Source organism: Mustela nigripes, chromosome 16, assembly GCF_022355385.1.
Source record: "Mustela nigripes isolate SB6536 chromosome 16, MUSNIG.SB6536, whole genome shotgun sequence".
Taxonomy (NCBI): domain Eukaryota; kingdom Metazoa; phylum Chordata; class Mammalia; order Carnivora; family Mustelidae; genus Mustela; species Mustela nigripes.
Window position 1 is genome coordinate 54,548,795 of NC_081572.1, and position 22,050 is coordinate 54,570,844.

Sequence of the window (22,050 nt, forward strand, 5' to 3'; positions counted from 1 at the left end):
CTGTACTCGGATTGGGTGTAGACCATTCACACCGCGTGCTCTTTCTCCCTGTGCCGACTGCCTCACCCTTCTGAGGGGTGGCCCCGCCCCTGTCCCCCACCCCGCGGCACTGGCCAGAGACTCTATACCTTTGCGTTGGCCTCCAGGAAGTTGTAGAGCACGTTCACAGAGATGGTGAGGTCCCCGGTGTTGAAGGGGTAGGAACGATTCCATCCCTGTGGCCCGAACTTCCGTCTCTCTGCCACCACCCCGTGAAAGTAACAGAGAGCAAAAAGGATGCTCTTAAACTCCGTCTCCCGGGAGCACATCTCCAGCGTGTCCTGCAAGGGAGGTGTGGCCTCCAACGTTAGCACAGATCTGCTGTTGCGCAGCGCGGACCAGCGCGTGGGTTATGGCGGATGGAAGTTGGCACTGGAAAGTCTTCCTGTAGATCCTGGTTAGGTATGGAGCTACAGTGCGACTACAGATTGCACTGCGGGTGGGCGCGGGCTTAGGGTCCGAAGGGACCTTGGGGAGGGGCTGGGCTCTAGTTTAGAATCTGAGTTAAGGTTTTAGATTCAGGTTCTTACAGGGTTTGGTTTGCAACTGACGTCTGCATCCCTGGACGTACCTGTTAAGTCCCCCAGCATAGCTGATGGCAAACGGGGTCATGGGTCATGAGGGTCGTGTGTGACATGGGAGTGACACTTTGGGCAGGGACTCCTATAGCAACATCTCAGATTTCTCCCCTTCCTGTCCGCTCTTCTTGCCCACAGTGGAACCAGAGCAGGTGTGGTCACGGCCGGTGCGACCGAGGGGGAGGAAGGGAATCGGAGCCACGAGACAAAGAGGAACCCCATGCCCTTCGCCATACCACCTGCTCCCCTAAACTTAAGCAGGGGGGACCAGCCACGCGGCTGCGGGAACAGGAGCGCAGAGGGGTCCTGCCTGCCGTGCGTAAGATGGTTGGGGGGGGGGGTGAGGCTCATGAAGAGGGGAATAAAGAAGGGACAGAAGGAAGAAATAGAAAGGGAGAGACAGTGCAGAGGAAGGCAATGGGATTGTGCTTGGCGGATTTTAAGGGGGTCGGTGGTGATGGTGTGGCCGGCGGGGGAAGTGTGCGTCTTGAAGGCGTGCATGGACAAGAGTCCTTGCATTGCCTGGAATGAACAAGAATTTCCGCTAAGTGAGACCCTTTGTAATGAGGAAGGAGCAAGATGCAGGCAGAGCCTACAAGGGACGCTTCCAAAGCTTGTGCCAACCGGACTGGGTTGAGTCCTGCTGTTTGGTCCGAGGACTGGTCCTTAGACTTCGCTCACCTGGGCGGAAGCAGAAGAGACAGGACCAGTTCAGCTTCTACTAACTCTGACTCTTCCATGATGAGCCCAGGACAGTCCCTATCTCTCCCTGGACATGTGGCGGCCCCCCTGTGCCTTTGCTGGGTACCATATTGGTCACAACGCTATGGCTAGGAAAGGTCAGAGGTGGCACAGAAGGACAAGTCACTGCCTATGCGAGCAAGACCTTAACTGCCTTCTGGATATAGGGTGCTTCCTTTGTTACTTTTTTTTTTAAATGAGGAAATACTTTATTTTTTTATTTTTAAGGTTTTATGTATTTATTTGAGCGGGAGAGAGAAAGGAGAGAGAGTGAGTGAGCATGAGTCGGGGTGGGGGGAGGGATGGACAGAGGCAGAGGGAGAAGCAGGCTCCTGCTGAGCGGGGAGCCTGATGTGGGACTGGATCCCAGGACCCTGGGATGGTGACCTGAGCCGAAGGCAGCCGCTTCACCGACTGAGTCACGCAGGCGCTGGGCTCTGCTAAAAAAGGACTCGAAGCACAAAGACAAGAGTCCTGGTTGACGGTGGCACACTCCAACAAAATCAGAAGAGAATGACCGTCCCCAACAGCAGGGTCAGCAGGGATCCAAGAGCTCAGTTCTGTCATTTGTCCCTTAAATGACTAAAATAGGGCTCTGAAGGAACAGAGTGAATACGGGGTGGTAACCGGGCCTCTGTTTTGGGGCACTTAATAAAAGCAGGATGGAACACTGAAAACACCTGTGAGCAACGGCTGTATCCCACATCTCTCTCTCTTTCTCAGAATGAGTTCCCGAAGATGGCTATAAATGGCCCAAAGCCCAACGGTGGGAGGGCCTGAAAAACCAGGAAAAGCCTACATCCTTTGGGATTTATTTCCGTGGTAGCCCCGATGGGACGTGGGTCCAAGAACGAGGGTCTGGGGAGAGGCTGAGAGGTGAAGCCAGAAGGCCTTCATAGATGGTGATGGTCCCACTGAGGCACAATATTGTAATGTTAATTACTAGGAGGCTCAGCATCTGAGACACCTTCTGACCCTTCTCCCTGGATCTTTCCAAGACCCTCGAGGCGAAAGGTCAGAGAGGGGTCTGTGTGTCCTTCAAGAGAGTTAGCTAACTGCCTCCCAGTGCCTTTTACTTTTCAGTTATGAATCCAAAAAAAAAAAAAAAAAAAAATTCCTGGTAGAGTACACAACATACAATTTATCGTGTCAACCATTTCTAAGTGTCCATTTCAGTGGTGTGATGTGTGTTCACACTGTTAGGCAACCAGACACTTTTAGGGGCAGAAAGAATTTTGTTTTGTTTTGTTTTTATATTTAGCTCAACTTTTTTTTTTTTTTTTAAATAAACATATAATGTATTATTAGGCCCAAGGGTACAGGTCTGTGAGTCACCAAGTTTACACACTTCACAGCACTCACCATATCACATACCCTTCCCCAATGTCCGTAACCAACCACCCTCTCCCAACCCCCCTCCCCCCAGCAACCCTCAGTTTGTTTTGTGAGATTAAGAGTCTCTTCTGGTTTGTCTCCCTCCTGATCCCATCTTGTTTCATTTATTCTAGAAAAAATGGTTTTGCTTGGAACCAGACACTGCCTCCTGGACAGAAGGCTGTAGGTTTCAGACTTAAGAAAGTTACATTTCTCCTACATGAAATATGAAATGTGGAAAATTTAGAAGTTCTGACCATTGGTATGGAGTACTTAGGAATTTAGTGAAGGCTTATTTAAGGAGAAAAAAAAAAAAAAAGCACTTAAAGGATAGGGAAGAAAAGACCCATGAACGAGACAGCATCCTATTTTCTATTCTGTTGCAACAAGCAGGGGTTTCTTAATAAAACGTCAAACAAAGAGATCTCGAATCTCCTGGTAATGTTCCCCCTCTCCCTGTTCCAGACTGTGAGTGGGTTCTGGAGTTGGGGTGGGAAAGGGAGTGAGAAAGGGGGCTGGCCACATTTTGCTTCTCCTTGGAAGCTTTCCCCTCCAAGCGGGGCTGCATGATCTCCAAGCGATGGGGGATCTCACACGCTCAAGGAAATCTCCTCAGATCCTGACTACCATATAGCCGTCAAGTTTCAGTCAGACCAGACCCCAGCAGGCCCCTAGTCCTGGTGGTTTACGTTGGGTTAGTAACAAGAGTCCTCCTTCAGGTTCCCGAGGGGACCGCTCTGGGACTGGGGGTGAGTCTGTGAGTGTGGGGTCTGTGGAGCCAGAGGTCTGCAGGGGGCTGTTAGAAGGCAACGTCTGAGAGGACAGATCCTAGAACCCTTCCTTGGACTCCACCAAGGCCCGGGGTGACGGATGGACTTCGAGGTGGCTCCATAGCCCCGGATCTCCTGGCTCTCACATCTTTGTGGATTCCACTTCCCAGGTAGCGGGAGCTCTCCCAGGAAGAGGCAGCAAGACAGGACGCCTTCCTGAGACGGTGCAGAAAGCCTGAGCCGCAGACTTCACAAGTCACCCTCACATACTAAGTCAGTAGCCCACGGACCCCTGTGCCTTTAAATCCACGCTCTGCAACACAAGTCTCAGACTCCCGCTAAAGGAAGGTTCTAGTACGCGGTGGCCTACGTCTGAAATTTCTGTCCTGATCCTCTCAGTTTCGCCCTGGAATCCGCTGGAGGCTTGCTAGAATGCAGGTTCCTGGGCCCTCACCCCAGGAGTTTCTGATGCAGGAGGTGGGGGGGGGGTAGGTGGAGAGTCTGAGAATTTGCATTTCTACCAGGTTCCCAGCAGCTTCTGCTGCTCCGGGGACCACGCTGTGAGAGTCTACCACATGGTGACGTCCTAAGGCCAGATCCCCCATCTGACACCCAGGTTATGTGACGTGGACGCTCGGGATGCCTGATGATGGCAGGTGTTCTCGTGGGAACATGCGCACCCGTCCCCAGCGTGCTCAGCCAGTAAGCATGTGGTCGGCGTAGCACGTCCCTTAGATGTACAGCCACACGCCCTCTCCTTCGAGGGTTATCTCCTTAGCAGGGAGACCTGCGCAGAGTTCGCCCACGCCTCTCGCCAAAGACAGACTCCCAAGCTTGGCTCCCTTTCCCCACCCGCAGTGTACTGGGGAACTGAGAGCCGGGCTGTACTCCGCGGGCACTGGGAGGTCCGTCCCAGAGCGGACACACAGCTCCACAGCCCGTCCCCCCACTTCCTGCCCTCCTGGCAGCTGGATGCTCTGGGACGCAGGTCGGACTCATGGTGAGGGGCGCGGCCCGTCCGCCCCGCCCCCCCCCCCCCCCCCCCGGCCCCGGGCGGTACCTGAGAAAATTTGTCCAGGGCCTTGTGCAGGTTGGCATGCATGCCTGTGGGAGGCTCGTTGGTGATCTTGATGGCGTTCTCCAGGATGCCCTGAGGGATGACGTGGCCCTCCGGGGAGGGCGCGGGCTCTGCGCTGATGAAGACCCTGAGGTCCGGGTGGCTGTTCTCCGCGTGCTCTGCCAGCTTCTCCTCTAGGGTGCCGAGCCACTTGGCCACCAGGTGGATGTTCTAGTGGGAAGGAAGACCCCCCCACCCACCCCACGCAGGTATCTGCTTAGTTTTGTTAGCGGCAGACGGTTTCAGGAAGGCAGCAGTGTGGGGCAGGGGGCTGGCCTTCAAATAAAGCTCATGGCAGCAGGTGTCTTGGGTTCCCAGTGATGGGACCTGGCCGTCTCTGGCAACTGAACCCTATTCTCTTGATCTCCCAAGTCTCTCCAGCACACTGGGCTCAAACCTGATGCTGCACAGGGATTCCCTGCAGGCCTTCTCAAAAACAAGATCCTTGGGGCTCCTGGGTGGCTCAGTGGGTTAAAGCCTCTGCCTTTGGCTTGGATCAGGCTTGGATCATGGTCTCAGGGTCCTGGGATTGAGCCCTGCACTGGGCTGTCTGCTCAGCGGGGAGCCTGCTTCCTTTCCTCTCTCTCTGCCTGCCTCTCTGCCTACTTGTGATCTCTGTCAAATAAATAAATCTTTTAAAGAAACAAAAACAAAACAAAAAACAAGATCCTTGGGTCTAGGGCAGGCCCGAGCATTTGCATTTCTACTAAGATCCGGGCAGAGCTGAAGGTGCTGGGCTACATTGGGAGACTGGAACACACGGTCCAGACGCTCCAAATCTCGACCCCCACCTCTGACATGGAGGATTTGAACCCTTGATAACTCAGAAGCGGGGCCCATGGACTTGGAGTGTTGCCTTCCCTAGGAGCCGTCTAGAAATGCAGACTCTCCGACCCTACCCAGATTTCCCGAATCAGTGCATTTCAATCAGATCCTGCCGTGATTTGTATGCGTGTTAAAATGTGAAAAGCACTGATTTAAACTTCTAGCTAGCTTTCTTGTGTCCTCTCTCCCTCTCTCCCAGCCATTCTGCTAATTGTTGCCAAACTTATCTTCCTAAAACACAGGGAGGCATTGCTGCTCACACGCTGGGAAGGCTTCCTACTCCAAGCCGGGCTTCTTCATCTGCGCCTTCTCTCCCCTGCCCCATGTGATTCCTGTCTGTCTATCTGTCTATCTGTCTGTCTGAACCTACACTTGTTTCTCAGCACTACTTTGCAGAATCCAGGACGTAGGCAGGATGGCTCCTTTGTGGCAGGTTCCATTATGATGGAGAGAAAACTCCAGAAATACTGGAGGAAGCCTGCCCACAGAGCCTTAAATATACGGATCGGCATGGAGCACGGCACTTGGCCCCAGCAGCTGGTCTCTGGGCACTGCTTTCTTTTCTATAAAAGGAGAAAGAACAAGAATATTGGCCCTACTTCTTTCACAGACTTGCTGCAAAGGACCAAAGTTAATGGGTTTGAAAGGGCTTTGTGTGCCGTAACCACTACATAAGTGTGAGGAGCAGCTGCCGAAACGAGTGTTTGTTAAGGAATTCATTTGTAACCCTGTGTTGGAGCCGAGGCTCCAAGGCGCTGCCTGGGAAAGCCAGGGCCACCTTAGCCAGGCCCTCCACTCCTCCTGCAGGAATTCCAGTTCCCGAATTTAAGTTGGGAGAGCTCTCAGGAAAGGACATCAGCAGATGCAAGCCGTTCTGGGGTGGCTCTGTGCCAAGGGAGGAAAGGCTCTCGGCCGTCCGTGTGGCTGGGTGGGTCCCTGAAGGATAAGGGCCCAGGATGGGGTCTCATCCTGCCAGCCTGTGAGGGAGGAAGTGGGATCCCAAGCTGTCACTGTCTGTTCTCTTGAGGTTCTGGACAAAGAGCCCCAGGGAAAGGAAGGACGAAGCCCCCCAACTCTGGGTTCTCGCTGTGGCCAGTGGTGACGCAGTGAGGGGTCAGGAGACAGAAGTTCTAGGGACTCAGAGCAAGGACGGGATGGGGGTGACCTTTCTTGTTTGTTTATTTTCCCTTGCACTGATCTCTTCCTCGAGTCTGTCACCGAGCAGGCTTTCGGAGAGTGTTGCCTCTGTCTGCCCTCGGCGCTGGGCGCCAAGGGGATTAAGGAGCAGGTGTCTCCTTAAGGGAATGTAGTGAAGGGCACGGTCGTCAGGTAAGTCCCTTCAGCTCAGCCAGGGCACCCCAGTAGAGCTCTGGCCCAGCCCCAGCTCCCCGGCAAGGTGCATAAGCCAGGGATGAGGGGACAGGTGGCGACAGGAGAGGGGCGGCCCTTATGTCTTGGGAGTTCGGTGAAGTGAGCAGCAGGAGGCATCCCAGACGGGCGCCCGCCGGCATGAGCTCCGGCTACAGAGGCAGAGCTCCAGTTACATGTGTGCTGTCGTGGTCACGCGGGTAACCGAGAACACAGAACATGGGGTACAGCAGAAGGGCGGAGTGGTGGAAAGTTCTGGGATACATCTGGGAAGAGGTTCCCCTACCAGACCCCATTCCCACGGTCTTCAGCTGGATACCTACTCCCCGAGGAGGCCCCAAACAGGAAGTTAGGGGGCCACGGGGCTGTGAGAGGCAGGGGACAAGGAGTCGTGGGGAGCGGTGGGGAGGACCCCAGAGGAGGGACGGAGAGAGGATCAGACAGTGAGATGGGCAAGGGTGTGGAAGGAAAGGCAGGGGAGAGAGGCGGAGAGGACGGAGGAGCCCAGAGATTGCCCTGTGAGCTCCAGACAGCGGTGGGGCCAAGAATGACCCTGAACAGGGCACAGGGGTCATACCTGCAAGATAACCCAGTGACCTTTCTTGGCAGCCAGGTCCAGCGCCGCCTCAGCCACCACCTCCTGTCCTTGCCCCAAAGACACGTTGTGGAAGTTCCTGTTGTTGAAGGTGTAGCCGAGCTTTCTGCCTGAAAGGGGTGTGGGGTTGTCCTTATTTTCGCTCATGTCCGCCATCTTTGTTGTTGTCCTGTGGTCACGAGGAGAGGCCCATGGCCGTACCACTGCTCGAACCCAGGCGTGCCTGAACGCTCATACCCTTCCCCTCTTCCTCTCAGGAGCGTGCTGCGGGCTGAGGGATACCTCTTCCCGCTCTCTGTTCCCAAACAACAGGAAGCACTTGTCGGGCATCAACCCCTACCCCTCCACCCTCACTGAGTCCCCAAGGGTGGATTGAGGTGATGACGCCCTTCAGTGTGGCTTCGCTGGAACACCAGGCATTGGTCTGCTGCCCTAGAGCCTGAAATGGCTTCCAGGCTATGCATTTTCCCTGGACCTCCACGGGGTGGGATGCCTGGTTGGTGTAAGACTCAGGTAGTTCTGGCTTCCTGGTCTTTACTCCGTATTAGCCTCCTCTGCTGTTCCTCAACACGGAGGAATGTCTTGTCTCCTCCCTTTGCATGAGTGAGAGCAAAGAGGAGCAAAAGGCAGGACAAGAAAGGGCTTGGCTGGGCAGGTGGAGATGCTCTGTGTCCTGGGAAGGGCGGCTGTTACAGGGACACACATCACAGCCATCTCACTGCGTGTTCTGCCGGCCCAGGAGAAACTTCACACAACGCAGCCAGCCTCAGCAGCGAGGACCACTTCTGCTGGGATGTCAGCGATTAGCCCCGTACAATAAAGTTTAGAGAAATTACATAATATTCTTCAGACAGAGGATCATAAAAGTGTATCTACGGCCACGCAGGAATTACGGAGCAATTTTCTTCTAGGAAGATAAAGTACGCGAGAGAAAAGAGAAGAAATAGAAAGACAGAAAGAAGATTAAAAAATGTGTCCTTAAACATTTCGTTTCAGGGGAACTGAAATGAAAAATGCAATTCGATATTTTCTGCAAGAAAATTTAAACAAAACTGTCAATACTGGATATTTCTTTTAAACGCTAAGAAAAGGTATAGAGTCTCCTTCCCAAGTCTGTGCGAGATGAAGGATGATGACTTTCTGCAGCAAGGAAGAGTTATTAGAGGTTCAACTGAGATGAGCCCGAGAAACACCCTTATTAAACCATAAATCCTTGCTGGCAATAGATCTGATGTCAGCTTTGGAACCGGCAATATAAACAACTTATTCCAGAGAAAGTACCAGGATAAAAGGTGCCGGGATTATCAGACAGCCTCCGTGAGGTTCCTACTCACAGAAGAGCCGATTTCTTTTGTTTGTCAGGGAGATATAGGAGAAGAGGTTCTCGCTGAAGATCAGTTTGCAAACCACGGACTGCAGGGACCCATTGGGGCAGAGGCTGGCATGCACCGGGGGGCTCAGCGTGGGTTAGTTTAGGCTTGAGGTGTGGTGATGAGGCTGATGTGGAGAAGTTGAGAAGGGGAAGCGTTGAAGGGACTTGCAAGGACCGAACATGCCGGCCCCATGATGAGCTGGGGCAAACTTGCAGGGTCCTTCCACCGGCAACTCTGAGGCTCTCAGGGCTCCCTGCACCATCACCAGGAAGCCCCTCAGGCCAGACACATTCTCGTGGCTTTTCATCTTCATGCTGTTCTGCACCATGGCTTCTGTGCCTCCCCACTCCCACTACCTTTAACTCTTCTTTCCTTTTCTGATCTTCCTTCCCACTCTCCACGTGGCAGTGTCACCCAGATCGTGTCCATTGTAAACCTCCTTCTACACCTCCCCAGCATGCTTCTTTGTCTTGTCTCTGAGGACGGGGCACCTTCCGTGGCCCTCTCCCGAGCTCCGTGTATCCACAGGGCTGGGAGGAAGGGGAATGTTTTTCTAGGTTCCTCTTCACTTGCAGGTTATTTCTTCCCATCCTTGTATAAAAGCCCCCTTTCTTTTTAAGCACGTGTCATTTAGCTATATTATCTGCTAACGTCTATGTTCCTGCCTTCCACCAATTTCCCAGTGAGATTCATTTCCACTGGGGGCTCAGTTCAAAATCTTCCATATGTCCCATTTCAGCATTATCCCAGCAAAACTCAAGGTCACAATGGATGACTCAGCCAACCTCCAGACTCCTGCGTCGACATCTTCAAAGAACCGAACTCCATCCACTTCCGTTACTCACTCCCCATGGCTGTGCCCAGGACTTTATGATTGTCAAGAACCATGGCGTACAAATTCTTCATTCATGTCTACTACTGTTGCTTTCTCCTCTCTAGTCGGTTCCCTCCATCCCTCCTCACCTGTCACTCTGCTTCAGTGAAATGCCCAGTCCATTGGTCCTTCTATTTTTTCTAACCTTCACCTTGACTTCCCTCTTATTTTAATATGGATTCAATAATCCTTTAGGACGAAGATCTTAGAAAACCTTCAACTCCGGTGCCCCTTCTGCTTCTGTGCCACCCTTTTGCTAAATCCATCCAATCCTGGATGAATTAACAAGACAGGAAGGGAAATATTTGGTGAGTTGGAGCCACCCCAAGTTCATGATTCTCCTCCTCAATGCTGTTTGGCAATCTTTTATCGACTCCCAGCAACTTGCTTCACTCTCTACTTCCCTGGGGAAACACATGCCATGAGGCAGGAACTCCTTCAATTTTCTGCCATTGTATCTGCATCCCTGCTCAATGGAAGAGGTGTTCTTCCTCTTCCTTTCCCTCTTCTGTTCTCTGAATCCCATCTCTCCTTGTATCATCAACCTTTATCTCCCTAGTCACTTTCCCACTCCCTGGCACATGAACAAATGAGTCTCTCTCAACACAAAAACCAATATTCCCCCAATCCTGAAGCTGTTCACCAAGACTGCACTTGCTCCCACCTCACTGAGTTCCAATGGACTATTAAAGAAAAGAGAATAGAGCTAGGAACAATGGGAAAGAGGCTGCATGCAAAGTGTGGGTAATCTGGCTACAGAAACACTAAGTTGAATACTTTCTTTGAACACACTGGGTAGCAGGTTTGCAAAAAAAAAAATTACAGTGAGCTCAGAGTTCTGATCAGCACCTTGGAGAGAGCAAACAAGGAAACAGTGGAAGGCAAAGGTGGTACGTTAAACCGCTTCTTCCAGATTACAATGTGGAAATTACAGAATTATTTGTTAAAGCCAGATAACTGAACAAAGGAGGAGAGAGACCGAGTAAGACGATGAGAGAGTCAAGTGAAAGACAGAAAAGATGCCTGTGAGTTAGGGTGGAAAGGGGAGTTGTGGGTTGGGAGGGCCACGGATGAAGCCACACTTCAAGGACAGAGAGGAAGGAGCCAGCTGAGCCGCCTCAAAGAACAGAGGGATTATCATCTTCGTTAGAATGCCGTACCACGCTACGTTTCGGAGCCTTTTCATGTCCGAGATTTCATTTCTATCCTACCGTAGCCCTAGGAGGCAGGCATTATGGGTGATTGGGAAAAAACGGGTGATTGCTTTTAAAAGAAGCAAAGGCGAGAATGTATGAAAATAAGGAAGTGTGGCTCATTCGGGAAGGAGGTGATGAGGAGAAAGGCAAAGAGGGTTGCATTAAAGCGCTTCGAGGGATTAGTCTGAGACGGCAAGAAGGAAAGCGGTGGGGGTGGACGGTGCTAGGTTTTGCGTTAGAACAGAAGCCATGGAGAGTGGATGGACTTTTGCCCCCCTCCCCACTCCTGCCTCCTCCTCCTCCAAAAGTTGTTGAGGAAGGAAAATCCTGGAGGATACTAAGATGCCCAAAGCTGCCAGAAAAGCATAGATTCCTGATCAAGGGTCAGTGGATGAGATGTAGGGACTCGAGAACTCCTAAAATCTTACACGGGACTTTGTGGGTTCAGCGCATTTGGGTTGGGGCTAGGGGGTGATGGTGGCATGAGGATAAGGCAACAAAGCTTTCACTTGACCCTCAGGAAGGTAGGTAGGTTCATTCATTCATTCGTTCATTCATTCATTCATTTGTAGACTCATGCCCAGCATGAAGCCCACTGTGGGGCTCGAACTCATGACCCCAAGATCAAGACCTGAGCTGATATCAAGAGTCGGATGCTTAACCAATGAAGCCATCTGGGTGCCCTGACTCTCAGGTTTTAAAACCCTCCCCATATTAAAACCTGCCATGTTGAAACAAAGGGAGAGAGAAATGACGGAGTTCAGAACATAAATCACAAACTCAAAAATGGCAAAGGATGCCAAGCTTTGTAAGCGTCTACGTGGAGTGAAACAGTGAACTGTCTGATACACAGACTCTCCCCAAACACAGAGACAGTAAGTCTCCTTAATACGCTGGGGCTAGGGAGAGGGAGGGAGGGAAGTGTGAGTCAGTCGTGTAGGTTCCAAACTGGAGAAGAGGAGCCCATCAGGCAATCTGATTTGATTCAAGATGCAGAAAGCATGGCTGTCACCAGAGTCTATGTTCTAAGTGGGTGAATTAGAAAATAAATGAAGCCATCAAGAAGGCACGGGGGAAGGGAGAGAGAGAGAAGGAGGCACAGGTGCTTAAGTAATCTGTGGCTGATGAGCAGCAATATTGCCTCCAGTAAGGAAACACGACTTGAGATTAGGCCAAGGGCAGGGCTGAGATAATGTATTCAGAGACAAATAACCAATATGGATCAGGGAGAGTTCGGCGTCCCTGTAACAACAGAAAGCCTCGAAGTGGGTGATGGAAGAGATGGAGGTCAATTGGCAAAGGACAGAAGGAAATTGCTCATAAACAGGGCATACGCGAGCTTCCAAAAAGGAAAATACTGGATCAAAATGAGGCAGCTAGAATTTGCCAATATGACAGGACTAAACCTCCAGAAGACAGAATACAGAACTCTATAAAAAGGTGAAAATTGGGAACAACTCAGCGACAACAACAGTTCTTATGACACTCATTCATGTGTTAATTCGCAAATAATTGCTGAATGCTTTTTCTCTGCTAGTTACATGTTTAGGTACTGATAAGCATCGTCCTTGACCTGAGGACCTTAATGACAAGCAGGTAGGCAAACCTCAGTTAAAATGATAAAAGAAGTATTTATTTATTTATTTTCTAAAGATTTTACTTATTTATTTGAGAGAGAGAGAGAAAGCAAACAGTGAGGGAGAGAGAGAGAAGCAGGTTCCCCGCTGAGCAGGGAGCTCCATGTGGGGCTTGATCCCGGGACTCTGGGATCATGACCTGAGCCGAAGGCAGACGCTTAACCGGCTGAGCCACCCAAGTTCCCTTAAAAGAAATATTTAATTAGAAGTGTACTGAATGCTCTGAAGCAAATACATGCATAACAGTGAATCAATGGTCTTGCAGGGAGGTCGGAAGAGGCTGGTACCTGTAGGGTGAGTGGGTACCGCAGTCTTGAATGGCTGGGGAGAAAGATTTCTGATAAAAGAAATCTCTTGTGAAAATGCCCAGGTCAGGAAGGCTCATAGCGTGGCTGGGGATCTAATAGGACTGTGTGGCTGGAGTAGAGTGAGCTTGGGGGAAGGAAAGAGCCAAGGCTTGGCAGAAAGGCCAGGCCATGCAGGGCCACATAGATCATGCCAGTGGTACCAGACTTTCCCTAAGAACAAAGAGAAGCCACTGGAGTGTTTTAAGGAGGAGAGTGATACAGTCAGATCTGAGGGTTAGCAAGATGCCTTTGGCTGCCAAGTGGCCAAAGATTGCAGGCAGCGGGAGAAGACTGGGGTGACTTTGGAGGCCCCTGTGTCAGTCCAAGTAAGGTTATGGTGACTCACACCAGGAAGGCAACAGTGATGCTAGAGACAAGGAGACCAGCCTGAAATGGATTTAGGAGGTAGAATCAATAAGACTCAGTGTGGTGGGTGGTGGAGGGAGTCTCTAAGGTGATGGGTTTCCAGGTTTTGGGGATGAGCAACTTGGTGAATGGTAGTGATATTTATCAACAACAACAGAGTGAAATTTCCAGACATCAAGAAAGGTCTGACTTTTCCGCTTAAAATGGCATGGTGAGTGCTGAGCAGATGAATGGAAAAGACCCACAACCACCAAACACAGCTCATAGTGCTTCAGCCACAAGCTGGGGAGATGATCCTCAAGTTCCCAGCACAGAAACAGGTAACCACCACGACGGGAAGAAGAGCGCCTTACTGGCATTTGATCCCAAGGGAACACGACTGACATCTTGAAGACAACGGGGCAATGCGAATGCATTCTGGAAAAACCACTTCGCACCTAGAAAACTACTGAAAGAGTATATGGGCAAAATTAAAGCCTTTTAGCCACCCAAGGATACAGAATTTTTACTTCCCATGATTCTCTTCTGATGGCGCATGCTAGCAACACTAGGGTTGAAATGGAAGGTAAAAGATCCAGGATCCCCAAAATTATAGTATTTGACTAGAATATAGAGAGAGTAAGTCCCAGGGTGGCTAGCTCGCAAGTCATCTATTTTAGAACAGAACGTAAGGAGGATAACGTGGATTCTAGACAACATATACGATTAATAGAGGTATGAAGCCGTGGGAATGGCAGAGGGAATGTTTCTTCTCACCAAAACAAGGAAAAGACACTCAGAAACCCCAGGAAGAATGTAAAGCTATACAAGAAAATCACCCTATACATGAAGCAAACTGAAATTTGGTATGACTTTGAAACTCCGTGCTGAGAACATTCTTCTCTGAGAGTCCCCTAGAGATGAGGACATTGGATCCAAGAAGAAGGAAATGTCATCCCAGCATATTTGCTTGCCTCTTCGGTGACTAATATGTGTAAATTAATTATGACATAAATGCTATTGGTTTTTGAATATTACAGTTAACTCATAGACTAGGCACTAGGCATGAATAAGATTAATGATGGTAATGGAGCAGAATGAATATATATTCATCCTTGTCTATGGAAAAAGCACAGCTGAATTAAGTTGGAAACCTGGTCTCAGCTTACACAGAGGGAAGTCCAAAGAAATGATCTAGAAGTCACAGAATAAAACATTAAGTTTCACTAACATTGTTTAAAAGTTAACACAGCCAATAGAGGAAGTAAACTTTCTTTAAAAAAAGATTTTATTTGGGGCTCCTGGGTGGCTCAGTGGGTTAAGCCGCTGCCTTCGGCTCAGGTCATGATCTCGGGGTCCTGGGATTGAGTCCCACGTTGGGCTCTCTGCTCAGCAGGGGGTCTGCTTCACTTCCTCTCTCTCTGCCTGCTTCTCTGCCTACTTGTGATCTCTCTCTGTCAAATGGATAAATAAAATCTTAAAAAAAAAAAAGATTTTATTTATATATAAGAGAGAGAGAGGGCCAGAGAGAGAGAGAGCACAAGCAGGGGGAGCATAAGATGGGGAGGGAGAAGCAGGGTCCCCGCTAGACAGGAAGCCCAATGTAGGGCTCGACCCCAGGTCCCTGGGATCATGGCCTGAGCTGAAGACAGATGCTTAGAAGCACTGATCCACCCAGGCACCCCATAAGTAAACATTTAAAAAAAATATTTGTTTATTTATTTGAGAGAGAGAGAGAGAGAGAGAAAGCAGAGTAGGGGGTAGAGGTAGAGGAAGAAGCAAGACTCCTCGCTGACCAGGGAGCCTGACACAGCGCCCGATCCCAGGATTCTGAGATCATGGCCTAAGCTGAAGTAAGATGTTTAACCAACTGAGCCACCCAGGCATGCCAAGGAAGTAAACATTTTAGTATAGATACCAAAATTTGGGAGTTTGCCAATGAATTAGATAATTGAATAAAATGGCCAAGTTCTGGGGTGCCTGGGTGGCTCAGTGGGTTAAGCCTCTGCCTTAGGCTCAGGACAGGATCTAAGGGTCCTGGAATCGAGCCCTGCATTGGGCTCTCTGCTCAGCGGGGAGCCTGCTTCCTGCCCACCCTGCCTGCCTCTCTGCCTACTTGTGATCCCTGTCTAAAATAAACAAATAAATAAATACAATCTTTAAAAAAAAATCTTAAAAAAATGGCCAAATTCCTAGAAATAAATACCAAAACTCACTCAGGGAGAAATAGAAAAGCAGATTAGATTTATAACAAATGAGATTGAAGTAGTAATTTAAAAACTTCCCACCAAGAGAAGCTCAGGTCCAGGTGGTTTCACCATGAATTCTATCATACATGAAGAATTAATATTAATCTTTCACAAAATCTTCTAAAAAATAGAAGATGAAGGAACACTTCCCAAATCATTCTCATGTATAGGTTACTAATTTTTCTCTTATACTGCAAACAAAGACATCACAAGGAAAGAAAACAACAGGTCATTATCTTTTACGAACATAGGTGTAAAAATCCTCAAAGAAACATATGCAAATTGAGTCTAGAAATATGAACAATGATTATACACCAGGATCAAGTGAGATCTGAGGAATGCGAGGTTACTTTAACTTCTAAAAATCAATTAATGTAATATAGCAATAGAATAAAGGACAAAATGATATCATCTGAATGGATATGGAAAAAGCATTTGACAAAATCCAACACCTTTTCATGATAAAGGAAAAAAACCTCATCAAACTAGAAGGAAACGTGCTCAATCTGATGAAAGGTATCTATAAAAAACCTGCAGCTAAAATCATATTTAATAGTAAAAACTGAATGGTTTTCCTCAAAGATCTAGAATAGGTCCAGGATGTCCAAGCTTGCCATTTCTACCTAATACTGTGTTATAAATTTTAGCCCGGTCAGGTAGGTGAGAAGAAGAAATAAAAGGCCATCCAGTTTGGAAAGGAAGAAGTAAAACTATCTTTTCATAGATCACCTAAGCTTGTCTCTGCAAAAAACCTAAGGAATTCAGAAAAGTCATTGGAACTAATAAACATGTTCATCCAGGTTGCAAGATAGGAGACCGACATGCAAAAATGTACACAAGTCCCTAGCAGTGACCATTCCAAGAATGAAATTACGGAAATAATCCCACCTTACAACAGAATAAACAAGGATAAAGTACTTGGGCATGAACTGAACTCAAGAAATGCAAGGAGGTGAAGAGTACACTTACTGCGACGAGCGCGGAGTATGGCATAGAAATGCGGAATCGTTGTATCTGACACCTGAGACTAGCCTAGCGCTTTCTGTTAATCATATTTTTTTTGTTTTTTAATTTTTTAAAAAAGATTTTATTTATTTATTTGACAGAGATCACAAGTAGGCTGAGAGGCAGGCAGAGAGAGAGAGAGGAGGAAGCAGGCTCCCCGCTGAGCAGAGAGCCCGATGCGGGACTCGATCCCAGGACCCTGAGATCATGACCTGAGCCGAAGGCAGAGGTTTAACCCACTGAGCCACCCAGGCGCCCTGTTAATCATATTTCAATTTAAAAAAAGAAATGCAACACTTTATACACCCCAAACTATGAAATAGTAATAATAGAAATTACAGAAGATCTTAATAAATGGGAAGACATTCTATAGTGCTCTATTAAGTCAGAAGACTTAATAATTGTTAAGATAATACTTGCTTGATTGATCTACAGGGAATATTATCCAGCCATAAAAAAGGAATGGTATAGGCGATAGCTGCAACCTTGATGAATCTTGAAAATATTATGCTAAGTGAAACAAGCCATCAATGAAAGACCTCATAATGGATGATTTCACTTCTAGAAAATGTCCAGAACAGGCAAATCCTTAGAGACGGAAAGTAAATTGGTGGTGAGCTAGGGAGGACGCGAGTACTCGCTAAGAGATAGAGGATTGTTCTGGTGTGGGGAGAGACACAGTTTTACTAAAATTAGATTGTGGTGGTGGTTGCATAGCCTGGTGAAAATATTAGCAAACTGAATCATATACTTGAAATGGGCGAATCCTACCGCGTACGAATTATGTCTCAGTAAAGCTGTTAAAGATGTGGTAGGTGTGGACGGTCTTGAGTGGGCAATAGTGGGAGTGAAACTCTTATTTTTTTTTTATATCAGGGAATGTAAATAGATATCTAGAATTGATCAATTTAAAACTAGTGATAAAAGGGGTGCCTCGGGTGGCTCAGTCAGTTAAGCAAGCTCCTTTGGGCTTCAGCTCAGGTCCTGATCTGAGGGTCATGAGATTGAGCCCTGCACTGGCTCTGTGCTCAGCATGGAGTCTGCCTGAGAGTCTCTCCCTCTCCCCCCTGACCTCTCATGGTCTCTCTCTAAAATAAATAAATAAAACTTAAAAACCAAAAACCAAAAAAAAAAAAAAAAAACAACACCCTAGGGATACAAAATTAGTAGGAAATAGTAGGAAATTAGTAGGAAATAGAGCAGGAACCACGAGGAGGACTAAATTTAGAAATTGGCAAAACAAAACCCCACAAGGAGCCCCCAAAGTCCCCCAAAACAAATAACAAGTGTCTGGAAAGGTGTGGTATGGGGAGGACTGGCTGGAGCTGAGAACTGTTCCTTTCATTTTGAATTCTTTATTATCCATACTTTAAAAATATGCAAGCATTGCGTGAATTTATTAGGAGACTACAAAAATATACATAAAATCAGCAAATAAAAAAGAGAATTCTTGTTCCTCCCATAGATCTTACCCATTCTTCTCTCTCTCTCTCTCTTTTTTTTTTTTAAAGAAAGTAGAGCCTGACATGGGGCTCGATTCTCATGACCCTGAGGTCAGGACATGAGCTGAAACCAAGAGTCGCATGGCTTAACCGACTGAGCCACCCCAGCACGCTAATCTTTTTTTTTTTTTTTTAAAGATTTTATTTATTTGACAGACAGAGATCACAAGTAGACAGAGAGGCAGGCAGAGAGAGAGGAGGAAGCAGGCTCCCTGCTGAGCAGAGAGCCCGATGTGGGACTCGATCCCAGGACCCTGAGATCATGACCCGAGCCAAAGGCAATGGCTTGACCAACTGAGCCACCCAGGTGCCCCCGGTGCGTTAATCTTATCCATTCTTTAGGACTGAGTCAGCCTCATCTCAATGACCCCCAAGCACCAGGCATAGGCTGTGGAGTCCTTTCATTGCAATAATGAAGAGACTGCTCTTGGAGCTGTATGGCCTGGGCTCTGACCCGTCAGGTCTTTATTTAACTTCATGAAATGTTGTTGTTTTGCCAGGGATATAGTTTTGTCATTCCTCCACTTGCTTCCACTTGCTCATTCCTTCATTTAATGTATCTTCCACTTGCTCATTCCTTCATTTAATGTATCTATTTCTTGAGTACCCAGCACAGTTCTAGGAACTAGGGATATCCTGGTGACAAGGGCACCCGATCCCAAGGAGCTCTCTCTCTCTAAGGAAGACACAGTGGTCATTAGACAATTATAAGGTGATAGACATAAAGAAGGGTGCTCCAGGAGCACATGGGAGGGGAACCTAGAATCTTGGAAGTCAGTAGGGCTTCCTGGAGGTGGTGACCTCAAATCAGGATCTGAAGGATGAATAGAAGCTGGTCTGGTAGGGGGATTCAGGAGGGGACGCAGCACGCACGGGAGAATGGGTGCCATGTAGAATGCAAAAGAGGGGATTAGAGGAATGTAGGCAGAATGGTAGATCCCCAAAGATGCACATGTCCTAATCCTCAGGACCTATGAACATAAGACTTTATAGGGCAAAGGGGACTCTATAGTGTGAGTAAATATAAGGCCTCAAGATGGGGAGCTTATCTTGGATTATCTAAGTGGGCCCAGTATAATCACAGGAGTCTTTCTAAGGAAAAGGTAGAGGCAGTAAGACCCATTTATGATTTCTGATCTCCAGGACTGTACAAGAATAAATTCGTGTTATTTTAAGCCTCTGAATTTGCAGTAATTCATTACAGCAGCAATAGGCAACTACTAATGGAAAGGAGGCTGGAGAAGGAGGGAGGGATGGAAGGATGAAGTTCCCTGTGAGACCCGTTAAGGAGTTTGGACCTTATTCTCAGGGCAGTAGGAGCCTTGAAGAAAGACCACTCCAGCCAAAGCAAGGGTGAGTAGGTGGGTGTGTGGGTGGTAGGACAAGGTCTCCTGGTAAAATTGCTAGCATGGACTCTTCCATGAACCGCCTTCGATGGTCCCCCCTCCAGGGAAGATCCTCTAGTATTGGCTCAGCCATGACCCTGACTTCTCTGTTAGCAAATACCGGGTACTACGTATTGAGCTTTGAGCCAGGGAAAGGGAGACCAACGGATGCAAGGAGTGAAAATTTGTGGGGCTAGGGCAGCCTCAGCTCCAAGAGGATGATTTCTCACCTTGATTCTCCACGTCTTTCAGAGGGTCCACCCCTGGAGACAGGATGAAAAACATGGGTGTGGCTGGCCCTGATTCCTCAAACGAGGTCGCAAAGTCTGGTGCTCTTCCTGCCACGTATTGGCTTCCCAACTTCTCCTCAATAAAATCTCTGCCGGGAAAGAAGCGCACGCATGTGTATCTGACACAGACCTGTCATGCTGGAGACAGGGAGGCCTACAGACCTGGCAGAATGTATTCAAGGTCATGGGCTTAGTAGGTAGTTACAGAACTGCGGCCAACTTCCGGTTCCCTAGTTGTTAAGTCAGCACTTAGAAGCTATGCCGTTCCTGCCTGCCTGCTGTCCTAGATCAGGGATTGTTCTGAATCCCTATCTGTCCATGCCACACCCGATTCCTCTGGGAAGCCTGGGTGTCCTGTCCCTTCACCACCATCTTCCAGAAGATGGCCAGGATCAATGCTTTCTAGAAGCTTGCAGGCACACCTGCATCCTCTGTCTTCTACATCCTGTAGTCCTCCTTCCCCACTCAAGATTTAAGGCTCTCCACCTTCCTATGATCTCCTGCTTCTATCACCATCTGTTTTACCTTATTCTACTGGCCAGTGTTCCTTTCCAGACTGTCCCATGTTATGCCAAACAAGCCTTGCAGTTGTAACCACTTACTGGTCATCGGGTCCAACTCTTGGCCTTAATGTTTCCCCAAGGACACTATTCTCTCTGTGGTCTCTTCCATTGGGCTCCTTTTCCTGCCTCTGACCTACCTCAGGACTGAGAGGTGGGATCATGGTCTTCCTCACTGATGACTGCTGTTTCTAAACCATGGCTTCCCATACTTGGGGGGTCTGTGGACACCCCACTCCCTGGCCGCATTCCCACGACCCCTGCAGGTTGATGTCACCTACTGTTCTTCTCGTCACTTTAGTCCTTCCCTGAACCCTTAACTCATGGACCATCTCTTCACCAGCCCGAGTGACGTTGACATTCATGCGGACAATCCTCCTGATTCTTAATCTTCATGTCTTCCCCCATTCAGCCACCTGATTCCATGGCCACACCTCATCCTTGTCATCACTTGAGGGCTTTTTCTACATCTGAAACCTTAACTGAGAACACCCCACCCTCTGACTAAAGCCTTTCACCAGCAATTCAGCAACAGACCCTTATTCCACCTCTGATTTGCCTGCTCTGGTGCCAAGACTGATGTAGGATTTTCAGCATTTTGTCCTCCCTGTTTTCTTTAAAAAAAAAAAAAAATCTTTCCCTTATTTGGGGTATCTGGTGGCTTAGTTGGTTTAAGCATCTGAATCTTGATTTCCACACAGGTCATGACATTAGCGTCAGGCTTCAAGCTGACTGTGGAACCTGCTTAAGATTCTCTCTCTCATTCCCTCTGTCCCTTCCCCTCTTTCCTGCATACGCTTTCTCTCTCAAAAAAATTAAAATCAATCAAATCAAATCATCCCCTTCCTCTCTTCACTTCTTTCCTATCCAGTGTAGATTCCACAGCCTATAACCTTAAACACACAAACTAACAAACCAACAAACCAAAAACTTCTTGAGGTACAATTCACATAAAAACCCATTTTAAGTATGTCATTCACTAATTTTTGATATATTTACTGAATTATACAGCCTTCACCATAATCCAGTTTTACAACACATTCATCAGGCCAAATAAGATTCTCCTGCCTACTGGAAGAACTCCTGTTCCCACCATCCAGTCCCAGGCAGCTGCTAATCTGCTTTCGGTCCCTACAGACTGCACGCACCTTGATGTCCAATCAATTATCTCGTCTATATCCTCATCCCCCTACCCCCGCCCCTTGCCTAACCCCTGCCTCGAACTGACTCATGCTCCAGACCTACTGAACTGCATCTACACCTGGGCTGTTGGATGTTGCTGTGGAGAACCACCCAACGGTGAAGACTGGTGCCGTTACACATGCGGGATCTTAACAAGCGGAGCCCTCAATGCTGCTTGGAGTTCTTTGGGTTCCCCTACTCGGCCTTCTCTCCCACTTGTCACAGACTCTATTTCAAACTCTGTATCCTCCTTGAATCCCAATACTGCCACCGCCTCTGGCACACAGACTCCCCTGTTGACCTCGCTCCCAACTTCTCAGAGAAAAGAGACGCCATCGCACAAGATCCTCCTCAGTTTCCTGTCATCCTTCTACCACCTCAGCTGCAGCCTCCGCTCCTTCTCTCTCCCTTCTTTGTGGTCAGAGAGATGCTCCCCCCCCCCTTTTTTTTTTCATGTGAAAAGATGTTCATTGTCATCAGTCATTGGGAAAATACAGATCAAACCACAATGAGATACCACTTCACACTCAGTATGACAGCTATTATCGGGAGAAGAAGAAGAAGGAGAAGAAAGAAGGAAGGAGGAAGAAGAAGAAGAGGAGGAAGAGGAAGAAGAATGGGGAGGAGGAGGAGGGGGAAGAGGGAGAGGAAGAAGAAGAAGAAGAAGAAGAAGAAGAAGAAGAAGAAGAAGAAGAAGA

The 22,050-nt window shown here is 48.4% G+C and overlaps 1 protein-coding gene across 1 annotated transcript in view; it reads right to left on the reverse strand.

Moving 5' to 3' along the window:
- Positions 1–22,050, reverse strand: part of DNAH9 (dynein axonemal heavy chain 9) — a 314,812-nt gene that overhangs the window by 37,775 nt on the left and 254,987 nt on the right. Inside the window, exons 61-64 of the mRNA XM_059380821.1 lie at positions 19,551–19,699; positions 7,390–7,517; positions 4,563–4,790; positions 129–320 (exon numbers count right to left, since the gene is read on the reverse strand). Of these exons, the coding sequence (XP_059236804.1) occupies positions 129–320; positions 4,563–4,790; positions 7,390–7,517; positions 19,551–19,699 (697 nt within the window). The remainder of the gene's footprint in view (positions 1–128; positions 321–4,562; positions 4,791–7,389; positions 7,518–19,550; positions 19,700–22,050) is intronic.